The sequence below is a fragment of the Sipha flava genome, unplaced genomic scaffold (genome assembly GCF_003268045.1).
Source record: "Sipha flava isolate LNK unplaced genomic scaffold, YSA_version1 82_pilon_pilon, whole genome shotgun sequence".
Classification (NCBI taxonomy): Eukaryota; Metazoa; Arthropoda; class Insecta; order Hemiptera; family Aphididae; genus Sipha; species Sipha flava.
Genome location: NW_020273624.1, coordinates 591,415 through 608,334, shown reverse-complemented (window position 1 = coordinate 608,334; position 16,920 = coordinate 591,415). Strand labels below are relative to the sequence as shown.

The following is a 16,920-nucleotide window of genomic DNA, read 5'->3' as shown; positions in this document are numbered from 1 at the left end:
TGGTTAATGGGTGAAGCGCGCAGTTCGGGGAACGATGAAGAGTTACGATTCGATATAGGAAAGGGGGAGGATGTTAGGGGCGAACCGTGTACCTGGTACGCGGTATAATTCACTCACGTCCAGTGGGACGGTGATGGTGGACTCGCTTCGGGTGCACGGCATACGCATGCGTCCGTTTCGCCGGTCCGACCAAGATCACTGATTGACGGACGCGGGCGGAAGGAGATACATACGTATTAAAGCCAACGCGCACCGCACACTCATACCTATTTACGGTTCCTGATCATACATGCATTTATAATAATAACGGTTGGAGACGTACACGTATGTTTATACATCTATGTGTATAATATCACATCGGTATACATTGGCTGGAATTAATTTATAGTTCGGATCCCTCATCCGGCTTCGAGTCCCGGTGGTTTTGAACGAGTGCGATTTTGACGATGAATTTACACGGACAATCGCTGCTGGGTTTGGCTCGTGATAAGGGTAGTAATGGTAGGGGTGCGTGTTGGATCAGGAGGCGGGATTGAGCACGGCAGCACTGTTGTGCGAGTCGTGTACCCGTCCAGTCGAATCGGCGTGTACACAATAAAACACCATACGATCACCGATTCCTTCGCGTCAGGCGCGACGTATACATATTTTTATTTATTTTTTCTTCGTGATCATAAAACGCATTATGCTTCAAACTAGTTATGTTTTCACCTTCGAAATCCATTTCGGCCAGTCCAGCAAATAGAAAATTCCTCGTTCGAACAGTATTAAATATCGTCGAATTGGTTTTTGATCCAACGTACGATCCAGTTTTCTTTTAAACGTATATTCAAATTCGTAGTCAAACGTCTAATTCTAATCACGCATACCCACAACGATGCTTATTGTTCATAAATTTAGAAACGTATAGATAGAGAGCAATGCAATTATTTTTCACCGGTCTACAGTGGTAAATTTAAAAAATGCATACAATGGTAAATCAAGTTTGTTGAAAATACGTTTTTTATTCAAAACAGCACGAATACATTTTTTTATTTTTGAATTATGAAAATATGACCTGAGGTTCCTTAAAATCCACTTTCTAAATAAATGATTATCTTTTGTATTATTTTTTCATATAAATATCAACAAACACAAATGAAAAAAGTTATACAATTAAATAATCATTCCATCCTGCTTTATCTATAGTTATTTTTGTTTATTTAATACAGTGTGTTACCAAAAATATATTATTATATAGAACTATTTACTTTTATAGGGATAACCCGTAAATATATATTTAATAAAAATATAAAACTTTTTAATTTCAAATGATACGGTGTAATCATGAAATTCAAATATGTATTTATAAAAATGAAAAAGTATGGAATTTTTTTAATAAATTTAACCGAAAATTTTAACAGAAAAACTTTTACAGCTATGTACCTACTTATAATTATTATGATTTATCGAGACAAACAAGTATCTGCTCTTTAAAATATATTTACTGTTATAAGATTTTGAAGTAATCTTTAATATCAAAATTCTTTGATAGGTATTTCTTAACTTAAGTAAGTAGTTTAGTAGTAATTCTTCTGTAACTTTTGTTTCTTCCAGCATATTGAATATACTCTTACGTTAAAAGTTAGGCGAGTTGGTGAATATTTTTTTCGTTTTTTAGTAAAAGATACTAAATTATTTAGAGTTTTTTTTTTTTTTTGGTGGAAGAATTCCATAAAATAATTAAATTAAAAAATTACGTTTGATGATTAATTTTTAGCATAGTTTGGGTGATGTCTATTGTAAATATGCTACAATGGTATTTAATGAAATTACGTTTACAAAAGTATTAAACAATTATTATTTTTATTATTCAAAGAATAATAAATTATTGTACTGCTAAATTTAATTTATTCTTTAAAACAACAACGTAAAATCGGTTCATTGGAAAGTGAAAGAGAGGAAGACAAATATTGTTCAAAACTATTGTTCGACGAGTTTAAAGAATTGTACATAAAATTAGAACTGTCACATTAAAAGGCCCCAAGAGTCACATTAACGTTTCTATTGATATTTCGAAAACGTATATATATTATAATTAAATACTCTTATTCCAACTCAACCCTATTCCATTAAAACGAAACCGACGATTTAACCCTCGATTCTTTTTAAGTATTTTTATTACGAATTGCAGCTACTATACAAATGTATCTCTTTTATCTACATGTTGATACAGTACACCGGGTATTTTTGTGGTGTTCATTGGTACTTTCAAATGATTGATTTCAATAAGCTAATTTTCTTTTACGTTCAAGACTTTGTTGAATGTTTTCCATTTCTAAACACAGTAAATTCGCGGTGAAGACTTTTTAATTCTATAACTTTGTATCAAAAATATTATCTTGAATTAAAAATTATTTTACAGCGAAATAATGTAATGCTAAAGCAAAACCACCAAAGGAAAACTAACAGCTGATGTTATTTATTATTTCTAGTATATTTTCGATAAAACAAAAATTAAATTCACGTTTATATTTCAATATGAAAACAAATAAATTAAAAAGTATAATAATTTCTTTTGAAAAAAGAGGATTTGTTCTACGGCAAGGTGGTTTCAAAATGCTTAAAAAAATAATTCTTTTAATGATAAATATAACATCATATTCGAGGCGAATAACATGTATTGGCTTGTTATTATAATTATTATTTTATTTGCATTATTATGTTTACGGTAATCCGCGTTTTGGTTTTAGTTAACCTTCGTTTTTCGGCTTATGAATTGACATTAATCCTATCGGCATTCCAAATAAAAAGTACGTTATCATAATAATCAGGCTTGTTTATACTTTTCTGCCAACTAAACGGAACTGCCGAAAACTCAGATCGATTTAACATAACTTCTAAGTCCGTTAGGAACTGTTAACGAGTTGATAACGGACTACTCACAAACGGACCTGGCGAGAAGTGTACGTCGCTGGGGAAGCTTGAAATTAAATGCCATAACTCATTTTTTCATATGTATTCAACAGATACCTGATACGAAGTGTGGTCGTGTTGTGAGGGTTTACCTTTATGGTTTTATCATCGTTATCCCATTGTTCACTAGGAATTTTTAACCCAAACCGCATGAATAAAATCTACTGTGCATGGGAAAGTAGGAAGGAAAAAAGAGAGAATAAGAATCATGGCTTCCGGCTCTTTTTATTTTTCGCATTTCTTTCTCTCTTTCCCTTTTGCTCTATTTCACCTTACCTTCTCTTTCTCTTTTTCCTTCTCCCTGTTTAACTTCTATTTTTTTCTGTTTTCCACACAGAACTACAGAAAAGGATATGACGGCAATTTAACAAAGTGGGAATCCTTAGAAGCATAATAATAATAATAATAATAATCATAAAAATAATAATAATAATAGTAATACTACACAAGAAATGGTTATATATTCCTAGAACTTATATCGACATTTATAATTTAAAGAAAAAAAACAATTGAAGATAATATCCATTGATACAAAATGTCAATTTTAGAGCAAATATTATTTGCAAAGTACTCAACATTTATTATGTTTTTCATATTTAATCATTGTTTACAATTTTTGATGAATAAACAATGTCAACTTTAAATATTTTACGACTCGCTTTTTTAACTGGGTTCCAACAATGCATGAAAGGTTATAACGTTCTAAGCAGAATAATTGAAGATTCAATTATTTTATTTTTCATATTTTGCTCAAACATTGTTGTTTTTTATTTTTGTAAAATACTTCAGTTATATAACGCTCATAATTATTTCAAAAAACAGTTTGTTCTAATATTCATTGTAATTATATTATTTTTTATCTCTAAAATAATAAACGACTCCGACCCTCTAATCCAAGAGCCATCCTCAAACTGTCCTCTAGATAATCCAACAAAAAGAAACTTAGGTGAATCTATATCCAGAGAGTTATATTATAGAAATTTCTGAAATAAAATATAAGAAAGCATGACATTTTTAACCACATATAAATAGCTCAAAAAATCTTTTGAAAATCATGCCTTATATAGAAAATATTGATATTCAGTAAAAATGTCATGTTTTTATGTTTATTATTTTTTGAGTTTCCTATTTTATTATTTTATTATTTTCCCATTGGCCACATTTTATTTTTATTTGGTGAAGGTTGGAAAAATATTTCTAAAAGAATTCTTGTACAAAAACTCACAAAAAAATAAATACACTCCATAATAATACCAATACATTTGTTTTTTCATTCAGAATCTAAAAATAATAATAATCGTCTGCATAGCGATGAATAATTTTTTATAAAATTCTAAAATAAATAAATTAAATTCTTATAAATGTTTATTACACACATACATATTTTTATTTAAAATTGAAATTTATAATGATATTTGAAGTTACAGAACAGAATTTCAATAGTTACCAAGAGAGAAGAAAAATTAAATTAATCTTTTTCTTTATATGTAATTTGTTTTTTGAATACAATTTGTAATTCATTTGAATAAGAATTGCAATCAAATTAAAACTAAAAGGTTGTAATTCGTATTAAATATTTATTTAACTATAAATTTTACACTCGCTAGATCAATAATTATTATAAATGTATATTAAAGATAACTTTTGATTTAAGTAATAACAGTTTAAAATAGTAAATAACAATGAACAAAAAAAATACAAATCCAATTTTTAATATATTTATTAATGTACTAAATAATGTTCATAAAACATTGCAAAACATTCTGTTCGAGATGCGACTGCAATGTACTTGTTTTTACACAATATTTATGCATTACTATCCAATAGATCGCTTAATAACAGTAATTAAAAATTCGTCAACATATTATACTTGGAGTACTCATCTATGATTGTGTGTGGCATAAAACATTTTATTTGAAGGGTACTCGTGCCTTAATCATACGAATTACAATAGTTGTTAATCAGCTCGATAAACGGGTGGTGGAGGAATTTGGATCCGATTAAGCTTTGAAATCGGTTCAAACTTTAAACACTGAACGATGGGACGGATTTTAGAGATTCTCGCGAGAAATATAACTTCTTTAACCCCCATTTTTCCACGACGGAAATTACCGATATCCTAAGTACCACGGGGCACTCAATTCGAAGATTATAACGGGTATTTTACCCGTTTAGGTATTTTAAAGTTTAATGCGCACTATGGCCATGGAGGGTCGACGCACAATCGCACCAGAATGTACGGCTAGGTTTTCCGACATGATTGGCGATCGCTTTGTAACGACCGTGGTTTACACGTTTATCGACATACGAATGAAATATTACAATACAAACGAAACGATCCGAATGGTTTACGGAACTCAGCAACAATATAGCACCGGGAGCAGTGATACTTTAGTTTTTAGACGTCTTACGACTTACTACGTGACTTACTGTGTCGTTACGTCCTGTTATCCCGTTCTGGTAACGCGCCAAATTTTATTACGTTAAGTTTTCGGTTAATTCGTCAATCGTATAAACAAACAAATGACGACGTGAACGAAATACGGTCTTCGGTTCAGTTGAAATACGCGAATGACTTTGATCATTTCGAATGTTCTAACCGATTATTCCGTAGTAACTTTCTGGGGCTCGGCGTCGGTACATTAAACGGTTGGCTTGCTTGTTTCGAGTTTCGGAACTCTCAATGATAAATTGAAGCGTGACGGTTTTTATTTTTTTTTTTTCTTATTATATTTCCGCTGAGATCGTAATTATTTATATCAATGAGTTTCACGAAAACGAGTGGAGATTAATGGTGTTTGATGAATGACTGATCGGCAAGATTATTTTTAGTGGACATGATGTCCAATTTATTTAGCACAATTTTATACGGATGGATACGAAAAGTAGCATAGTACCGGTTGTTATTAATTGATAATTGATTATTTCACCTTTTAGCGTTTTGCCGAAACTAACTTATACTTGTACCACTGATGAAGTCGCGTTAAAGTTTCGAACTGGATCCCTATACACCTGGCGTTTTTGTGTACGCGGTATACAATTACGTTTACTGTCCAAATAAAATTCAAAAAGATACTGTATAGGAGTCGATAATGCACGGGACGGTGGTTATAGTATTTCACAACGATTTCCGCGGAGACGAGACGGGAAAATCCGAAGGCCGCGTGCAGATGTTTTGTCTGCGAGTCCGTGATTCCAACGGCTTTTCGATTGATTGTTTGCTCAATAAAAATAAAACAAGCAGGAAATACCAATGTTACCGTATTCGAACGTGAAGTGGTTGAATCATCTATTTTTCTGTGAGGTGTTTTTATTTTTATTTTACAAAATCGTCCCTTATGGCGTGACATTATTATCATTATTGACACACCGTAAATACGTTGTTGTACAGGTTGGCACACTGAAAAAAAAATATAAAAAAAAAAAAATGACAGTAAAAGCCTTTATAACGACATTTTCGTTTTCACATATGCATATATGGACGTTGTACGCACATAATCAATTTTAATTATCGACGATTGGGTATAAATTTACTCCAGCATTTTTAATTTTTTTTTTGTTACGGAAGCGTACAAAAGTCGTAAAAATAAACGAATTGCAATAAAAAATACACATTTAATATACATAATATTTGTATAAAGAAAAAATACTTTATGCAATTAAATAAATATGCATAAATGCATTTCCATAATTACGGAAATGTTTATCTTTCGTGTCCCATATATTTTATAAAAAAAGTATACAGAAATTAATATAAACATTAATAAAATCGATAGTAATATTATTAATTTATAATATATTATTTCTTTGCTTTTTATAAACATTTCGTTTAATATTTAACGGAAATTACAAAAAAGATAGATAAAATGATTGTTTAATTTCGTTATTTTCAATTTTGTTCTACGATTATAGTTGGAACGTTGGCAATACAATTTATTAATACCAATCGCACTATTATACTTTTGCGTATTATCCATTCGATATTGTGTTTACTTTTAACCGTCCCGAAAATACTTGTGTTACTTCAGATATACGGCAGATGTTTTGATGGTATTATAATTGATTTGTAGAGTTCATGAATTGATACATTTAATCTCAGCCGATAATTGGCTGCTAATGATGCCATCTAATCATTGATTGAAATTCATCAAAGAGCACAATCGTTACTTTCAACAATTTTGAAAATCATACAAAAACTGCAACGGAGTGATATGTTATAGTACAATATATAATATGATGCAGAAACGTTCTCAGGTTTTTAATAGGATATGAAAATGTAATATTCAGTGGCTATATGGACTAAACTCCCACACCCTTTTTTCTCATATAAAAATAACATAAAATTAATTTCAGTATGTTATATTTTTAATTATAATTTTAATTTATAAAATTCTATTAATTTTGCTTGATTTTCTGAGTGATAAAAACAGCGAAAAATAGGAAAAAATATTATCATTATTCGGTGGTATTGCAAAACTAATTTATTATTAATATCAATAATGAACTCGGCTGATTATAAAAAATAAAACGCGAAAAGAGATTAATCGTCGTCTGTGATATTATACCAATCGTGTACAAGTGGTCCACAACATTTTGGATTGAATATATCCTAACTCCGTTCTGACGTAGATTCCCATAACGTTTTAAACAAGTTAACTTTTCTCATATTTGAATAATTTATTTTTATAATGTGAAAATTGTTATTATACCCTCTATGGTAATTGTAAGTTAATTTAAACCTGGTAACTTTACTAGTTTACCAATGTTATGCGATTCACAAATGTTAAAAATTCAAATCCTACATATCTATGTTTAGATGATAAATAACAGAAAAACTTTAAAATTAATAAAAAAAAAAAAAAAAATTTTAAATCCAGTAATATTGAAAACGATAACAAGTCAAAAAATATATAAATGAAGTATTATTATAGTTGTAATGTATGCCTGGTTTCGACTTAAAAATTCATCATTAGATATAAAAAGTCAATAAAACCGCTATTTACTTTAAATATTAAATTTAATAATGATATTATAATCAAACTATATTTTTTTCTATTTTTAAAAGATAATAAAAACTTTTCTTATCGCATCCAATACGGTTAATCATTAGTTGAGTAAATAGTTTTAAATATTAAAATGAAAAATACTTCAAGTTCTTGAGATGCATTACTTTTATGGAACGAAATAATGTGCAAGTGGAAAATAAAACAAACAAAAATATATAGATTAACAATAAAGATTATAATAAAATAATAGTAACAACAGCAGCAAAGACTGATATTAAATAACATTTTCATGGAGTATTACATTAAGAATAAGCTTTGAAAATCGGTAAGATGAATCAACAAAATATTATTGTATTTTATTTAAAATGCATAGTGCTTATTATATTTTATCCCGTTTGTAACACTCGATAAAAACTCTGTTTAATATCGAATTCGTTTTGAAAAGTGATTCCATTATACTGGATAAAACACAGCAATTTTAATAGTGATAGATTAAAATAATTTATGTTGTGCAATGCGTATTTGAAATATACACACGTATGCGTTAAATAACGAATTTATATTGAATAATTAAATATTTATACAAACATATACATATATATATATATATTATATCAAGTAGGATAAACCACTAGAATAAATAAATTACACAAGATATTTTCCCCTACTTTTTCTCAAAACTAAACAATAAATCATGTATCGGTTGTTTGGCTCCGAATCCACTTCATGGTTCTTGGAATGTTTCCACTACGGAATCGATGGGATATGGATACGTGCAAATTATGAGTGCGTTCAGCAAATGGAGAGTGAGGGAGAGACAGACAAAGAGAGTGATAAAAATAGTGACGTCGAGAGGGTTCACTGCATCGGTTTCGTAGTAATCGGAAACAATGTTTTCAAGGAACTCGGAGTGGTTGTGGTAGAGTTAAGGAGTGGTGAAGAGGGATCCACCGATAATATTTTGACTGCTTAAGGTTTAAAATTGTAGTACGCGATAATTATTACCACGTTCATTTAAGGCAGGAAGGTAGATGAGAACCGCACCAATTTGGAAAGCGAAGGGTTCCACGGATTTAAAATAAGAAACGGAAATGATTCTAAACAAGGGTTAGAGATGAGATCGTAATGTCGATGATAGGATGGGGAAAGGAAACAGCTTAATTTTTTTCTCTCTCCTTCTGGCGCTGAAAAAAACGAAAATTACACTAGACACTTTTCGTTTGAGCACACAACGTATTATGTAACGTTAGCGTTTCGAAATTTACATTTTCACCGACCAGCCGGTTTTATTGTTCACGACGTGGCTCTTACGAGAGGCCGAGGACGAAGAAGAATGACGGGAGGAGAGCAGGAACAAAAAAAAAAAAAAAATTGAACATGATGGGTTCAACTATCCACCGCCGCCACCGCCATGGTCATTACCAAGAGTCGGGTAATTTCTCTTATCCTTCGCGAGCGCTCGGCACGAAGTTGTAATGTTGTTTAAAGATTTTCCCGGGGATTCATTACCACAGGACTTGGATGTACAACTCAGTGGCGAACATAGTACTCAAAGGTTTCGCTCGAGTGCTTATCCACGATCTTTGGTTTTTATTTTTTTTTTTTTGGCAGCGCACCTAACCATCGCGGAAGTAAACGTTTTCTAGAAATATACGTGTCAAACGACGACAACGTATCTTATCGCTTCCATTTCGAAGGTGCAATACGAGCCCCAACGGAAGTTTGTAAATCCTCATCGATGTTGATGTCATTTAGCCACATTGATGGTGGGCGGTGAAATATCATTAGGAAATATTGTGATATATTATAGTTCTACGGTGCGGGGGTGAACCAGATAATTTACTAGCATTGGTAACAATGACAACGGTTAGATTTATAATCACTTAGGAGTTTCTCGATCTCGATTTTACTACTTTTTCCATCGTCGTTATAGTCGGACAAAGGATCGCCAGGGGTATATAAAATTCGATCCTGGTGGTGAATGCGATTTAATTACAGCGAGAACGATAACGTCGATTTCCAAAACAACAAAAACACAAGACACATCGACGACCAGCGCCAATTTCCTTAAGGTAGACCAAGGTGTTTTTTATTTCTTTTTTAAACATACGATTACACTATTTTGGAATAACCACTACGCATCATTTTATCTATCTTTTTGTAATTTCCGTTTACGAAGATGCCGATGTGCATCGAAAAGTTTTCTTGCCAAACCGATGCGAATACAAACTTGTAGACCCATGAAAGATAATCAATGACGTTCGTCCGTAGAATATATTTTAAATTAATAATATTATTATCGATTTTATTAATATATTTATTAATTTTCGCTGATGGATATAAAAGCTGAGAAACTAATGGAAAGGACGAAGGACCTAACAATATGTAAGATTTGTATCAATCTATAAAGATGACCTAGGTAGGTGGAAATTTCGTATACAACTAATATAAGTGTATTAAATTAGTCGGCTGTTTGAAAACTACAAAATTGTTAAAAAATAAATATAAAACGATGGCACGTGCAAAGTACTTACACACATTTACAGTTCTTGGAAGTCACGATGATGTCGTAAATTATAAGACTAAGTGGATTACATATGAAGCAAATGAAAAACGTTGAGAAATGTTAAACGAAATGTTTATAGAAAGCGAAGAAATAATATAATACAATATGAATCAATGTATTAACTTGAAAGTTCATAGCTGTACCGTGTAACATGCCGGTGTACTTGATTTAAAATCGTTATACATGATAAACTATGAAATAATATGTAATATTAAAATAACAAATCACCGCACATCATGTAACATACCGTTATTGTTTTATTATTCTTTGCTACTCATTTTTAAGTGAATATTATTAACTCGGTAATGAAAAATCACTTTCAAGGAAGAAGGATTTCAATTTTAAATTAATGTTCATATATTCTATATGAAAAGTATGATTTAAAATGCAAGCAAAAAACATTGATGGAAAATATCATGTAATCCAGGGAAAACCAAATGATTAGTAACAACAAAATCATTTGTCTCCAAAAACACATTTCAGAAGCGTTTTGAAGTGAAAAATGCGAGCTTTTGGATAAATTGATTCAGTAACGTGACTAGGTCTGAAATATTAAATAGAGGAATCTTTATTTAATTAATCAATTTCATCAGAATCAAGCCCAAAACCTTTGTTCGTGTAGGTCGTGCTCAATTTTTTTTTTCCACCTACGATTAGCTCTACACCAATTAGAAGCTGATAAGAGAAGTCCACGGGTTATGCAGTACATATTTCATCGAAAGCAGTTGTACTGTTGCATATTTGATTATTGCGTGATATGGTGAAAACGGTTTTTAGACTTTTCCCAAAACGAAATCCAGTCGTTTTTGACAACGGCTATGAACGCGTATCGAAGATGCGCACAAGACCGTAATATATTCGCCGAGCCAGCAATAAGGGAAACAGCGGAAGATGAGCGTGAAACGATGACGAAGATGACGAAGGGACGAAACGAAATCGAAGTGCGGCCCTGTGCAAATAACATGATTTGTGTTCGATGAACGGTGCGACGGCCTTTGACGACACGCGCGAAAATAAATAACAGTTGAATAGACCGAGAAATTAATCGAAAAAAAGTGATAAACTAGATTTTCGTATACGCACTCGTGTTTTCAGGGGACGATAGGGGTCTATTACCATAGAAAATGTCATTACAAAAGCACTCGAGTGAACCGATGAGTACAGCAGAAAAATCCGAATAGTCCGCGGATGGCTGACCAGAAGGCCGTTGGCAAGCGTCGGAAGTGTAACGGTTTCACGCGCGAGCAACCACAAGAGGTTTGATAAAAGGATCAGCAGAATAGGATGATTCGAAATTGGTTCGAATAGTATTATTAAAAATGTATTGTTTTCTCATTACGGATATCCGTTTAGATCTAGTGGCGTCGTGTAGCAGATATATGATTTGGTATGTCAAGCAGAACGAATGAAAAATAACAATACAAAATCATCGCGTTATAGTTAAAAATCGATACAAATCGGTTGCAGCATATTTTAGAGAGTCATGAATAATCTTGTAAACCAACAATCGATTATTTTAAATTTTAAAATGGGTTTAAACATCTGACAGTCGAAATTTACTGATTTTTATCGTATAACCGATATGGGGGTTTTGTATATCTAGCGGTTTAAATCGTCTAAATAACGTAGTTTTCCCGAAACAATGTAACGGTTCATTTATCTCGTATACTTGAGAAATTCGATAGAATTAATATAATTTGACCGTACATGGCATTGTTCCGTTAAAATGCACAACGATCGTCCGTTTAAAACGAAAACGTCGATATTTCCTGAAATTATGCACAAACTGTTATCCGATATTTATTCGTAAATAAATACGAACACGAAATCATAGCAAACTCACGTCCCATACGTCACCATGGATTCGTTCGTGATCATAAGACAAATTTTGATCGTAAATTACGTCGTTGCCCACCTCGTCTACAAACACGACACGTCCACCGCAAATATTGGAATATTATATCCTACTATTATTGTACCGTGTGTGTTGACGACATGGACAACCCGAAACGAATACATGGACCATCCGTGAAGTTAGTGCCGCCTCGCGTATTTCGTAACAAGCATACTTGAGTACTTGGTGTGACCGACTTCAAAGACGATAGCCGTAATATGTAGGGAGGTACGGGTCCCAGGGTCGGTGAAAGGATGAGGCAGGAAGTGCTAGAGCCCCCGGGGCCCGTACGTCCGAAAGGGCCTGTCATCGTTTTAGCCTTTTATATAATATTTTTATTGAACTAAAATATGTAGTGATGATCAAAACAAGACCAAGAACAATATTTTCAAAATCTTGGTCTTGGTCTTGGTTTTACGCAAGACTTGCTATTTTCACAAAATATAAAAAAGAAACTAAATATCTACTTATTATAGCTGTGTAGGTTTTTTGCTATGACTTCTAAGATGAAACATAAGTCCAATATATTATATAAATAGTATATTAATAATATAAAACAGTCAAAAAATTTAATTTTTATTATAGGTACTCGTTTAAAACTTTGCATTTTAAAATATTATGTTTATAATATTTTACTTGTATTTGTATTTGATAAATCAATTTACCAGCATAATTAACTTTGTAAGTTCCTATTAAATCTTCTAATTCATTTAAACTCTCGCTTTGGTCCACTAAATATTCATTGTCACTCATTTTAAAGGTACAGTAACAACAACTAACAAGACGTATTACCAACAGACTGCACAAGTTTACGACAGTAATGAAATTATATGGTTTATAAGACACTAGTTTAAGTACACAATGTCTAATACGGAAAAATCACACATGTAACGAACGAAAATAAAAACGTACTTTCAATCAAAATGATATCTACTGTAGTTCGTATTGACTTCCAGCAATTATTAGTACATTCGATTCAAATTAGAGATGTTTTATGGATATAAGTCATGAATTATTCTATGAGCAAGACAACTTTCGACGTTTTCATCGATTTCAAGAAAAAAATATTTTTTCAGTAATTGCTAAGTATGAAACAACTATATTATGTTATTTTGTAATATTAATTCCGATTATTTCTAATCATTTTTCCGAGTATTCGTCATTTCCTGGAATACTGATCAAATTTAATAACAATAAAAATTATTACTTATTATTTTCGTTGTAAATTATTAGTTAATGAAATCTAGATAACTAATGTGTTTTCGGGGAAAAAAAGAAATTTGCAAGACTACAAGAGTCTTGCAGTGATAGTCTTGTTTTGGTCTTGGTCTTGCAGCTTCAGTTTTGGTTTAGTCTTGTTCTTGCAAGCCTAATTTTGGTCTTACTAGACCAGTACCGTCTTGGTCTTGCAGCAAGGGTCTTGAAAGACCGCAAGACCAAAACCAATTTTGATCATCACTAAAAATATGTAAAAATAGTATGTATATCTTAGTCAAACAAAGGCATGTAAAGGGGGCCCCGGGGCCCTCAATTGATCTCGCCGGCCCTAACGAGTCCATTTAGGATTAGTTACACTACGGCACTCGATTCATCGACAACGTTTCTCACGACCAAACCCGAATAACCCAATTTTAATACGTTGATCCGAATTAGTAGATATGATATTTATTTACGTTTAGATATAAATATCTTTTGTTTTTCATATTTGTTTATATCTTTTTTTTTCTTTTACTCGATTCAGTTGCAATCATTCAAACGACCAGCGTAGACGAATAAGACCGAAAATCTGGAATCAAAATCGAATATATTATATATTAAATATATCTACATCATATATACATATATACAAGAAACCAAACACTTGAAATTGTAGTCATATCCTGGCACGGGAATAAAATATTCTGTCACAAAGCAAATTTAATAAAATAAATAGGGTTGATCAAAACTGACAAAAAAAAGTATTGGGTTAGTATGTAAATATCAAAAGGGTTCGATTGAAAGACTTATTATAGGTAAAAGTGGATCGCTACTGATATAAAAGAAATACAGAATTTGAAAGAGCTGATTTTATTAAATGATGCGCTCGACTGGGAAAAAGTAAAGTGACTCAATTCCATCTGAAATTACTTACAATAGACTACCATGCTGGAAATGATAGATTCTATATTTGACAAATTATTATTTTGTCCTTTGTTCATGGGCATAACTAATTTATCTGATAAAATTATTTTGAAACGACCAATTTTCGCATTATTGTAAGTCCTCATCGTTGAAATTAATTTTTTGTTTGAATCACACATTGATATTAATGCAGAAGAACCAAAACAATTATAACTTTTCTATTTTGATTATTTCAATTCAAAAGTAAGTCATCTGCAATTATGTATATATGATTTATTTGAATATTATGCTATGCAGTTTACGACATAAGAGGGAATGTATTACTTGTATGTTTATAATAAAACGTGTTTTACTATTTTTAAATTAGCTTATTTTTTACGAAATTGTTTTAAGAAAAGTTACAATAATGTGCGTATTATTTCATGGCAACGAATTACAATAACTTTTAAAAACGCAATTTTAATTTATGATTAATGTTTATCTGCTAAAACAAACTATGTCTTACAAAAAAAAAATCTCCGTAGAGCACGTTATTTTTATAGCTCAAGTGTATAAATTACATATGTAAATTTTTGGCGTTCTAAAAAGTTTCACCGAGTTTATTAAAAAAAAAAAAAAACTTGATAGATTAATGTAATTCAAATTTTTTTCGAATTAATTTTTTTTTATTTTTCTTCTCTTATGAATAAATCATAAAATATCACATTGGTTATCTCAACAAATATGCATGTGGAATATATTTCATCATATTTGTGCACGTGAATAAAAACAGCCAACTAATGGTGACACTTTACAGAATGATAAGATTAAATTTGATTTATTTATTTTTTCACTTTTCTCCTATTCATATTTGGTTAGTTAAAATTTAAATCTCTACAGCGATTTTTCTTCAGTCTAAGAAGAGGATTAGTAGAAATGACGATTGGACTTTGAGCTGATATTAATAGATTTGAGTGATTTGTCTGCCAGAAGAGGAATCGTTAATCCGGATTTTGGCAGTTTCTTCTATTGTGTTAATTTTTAATCTGTGTGACGGATGTGATTAAAATCATATAATGTTGTATTTGTGATTATTCGGAGTATTTTGGATTGAAAAGTTTGTATTTTGTTCGTGTTCGATTTTTGGATTTAAAGTTTGAACATATTAATCCCGCATAAATGCCGTAACATTGCGTTTTGACAATATGACCATAAGCGTACACTGTTGACGGGTAAATATTATCCACATACAAAATAAGGTAATTGTTAAAATATTATGCGATATTATTACTACCGCTCTAACGCTTTACCGGACTACAAAATCACGAGTGCATATCGGTACTATGAGGGTTGTTTCCTTTTCTCGTCTTTGACGTGGAAATCAAAGAAATAACGGACGCAGATAGAAAGAACGAGATAGTGCGAAAGTGATGGGGTGATGAGGATACAGAGAGAGAAGAATCGTAGGTCTAGATGGAATTGCACGCGCGCCTGAAATGAAAAATAACAGTATTCCCCTCGGGGCGGCGAATATATTCGTACACATGGTGCATCGCCTGACGTATACAAATAGTATTTAATATGGACGAGTAAAACAATACGTTGTACGTTTAAAAAGAACCCGAACACACGTCCGTGCGATTACGTTGTGAAATTCTTTATTTCCTTCTCGAAACGGTCGTCGAGCCGTGTCGAAAGCGCGGTCTGTGTGTCGCACGCGTGCGGTCAGCGAAATGCTTCGGATGTTCGTAGCCGATTTCCTGTGCCGAAATTCAATATCCCGAGACGGTGAGGAACGCATCGCGAACAGAGGTGGATTTAAGAGGATGTCTAAGAGGAAATTAGCTCCCCTTTGAGACTAAACTATTTTAAAAAACCAAGCATTATGATATATTGATATATTAATTATTATTATAAAATATCGTCAATCGTCATTGGTGAATATGGTACAATGGACATCAACCGGTGATCCTCGCGAACCGCATTTGGTCTCGTGAGCTCACTGTAGGGACGGTCGCACGTGAATCGAAACGAACAAACGACAGTAATCCGTCCGGTTTTTGTTTTTCAGAGACAGGGATGTATCCACGGCGAAGAACTGCCGTACATTTTCGGCGCTCCGCTGGTGGGAGGATTGATGCATTTCCCGAGGAACTACACCAAGTCAGAAGTGCTGCTGTCCGAGGCGGCGGTTATTTACTGGAGCAATTTTGCCCGCACGGGGTAATATTATAACTTTTACGCCATTTCATTAGCATAGGTTAAGACCAATCGATTCGGAGACGGATCGTAGCCCAACAGTTCAGAACCTTTTTTTTTTCGTTTTATCGATACCATTTTTATTATTGTTACGCTTATTGCTGAGTTTGTTTTGTTTCGCCACCGATTACCATCCGACA

General features: G+C 32.1%; 1 protein-coding gene across 1 annotated transcript in view; it reads left to right on the top strand.

Annotated features, from left to right (window-relative positions):
- The window catches only part of LOC112693220 (neuroligin-4, X-linked-like), a 421,733-nt gene that overhangs the window by 384,541 nt on the left and 20,272 nt on the right, over nt 1–16,920 (top strand). Inside the window, exon 8 of the mRNA XM_025568195.1 lies at nt 16,593–16,744. Coding sequence (XP_025423980.1) covers nt 16,593–16,744 — 152 coding nt within the window. The remainder of the gene's footprint in view (nt 1–16,592; nt 16,745–16,920) is intronic.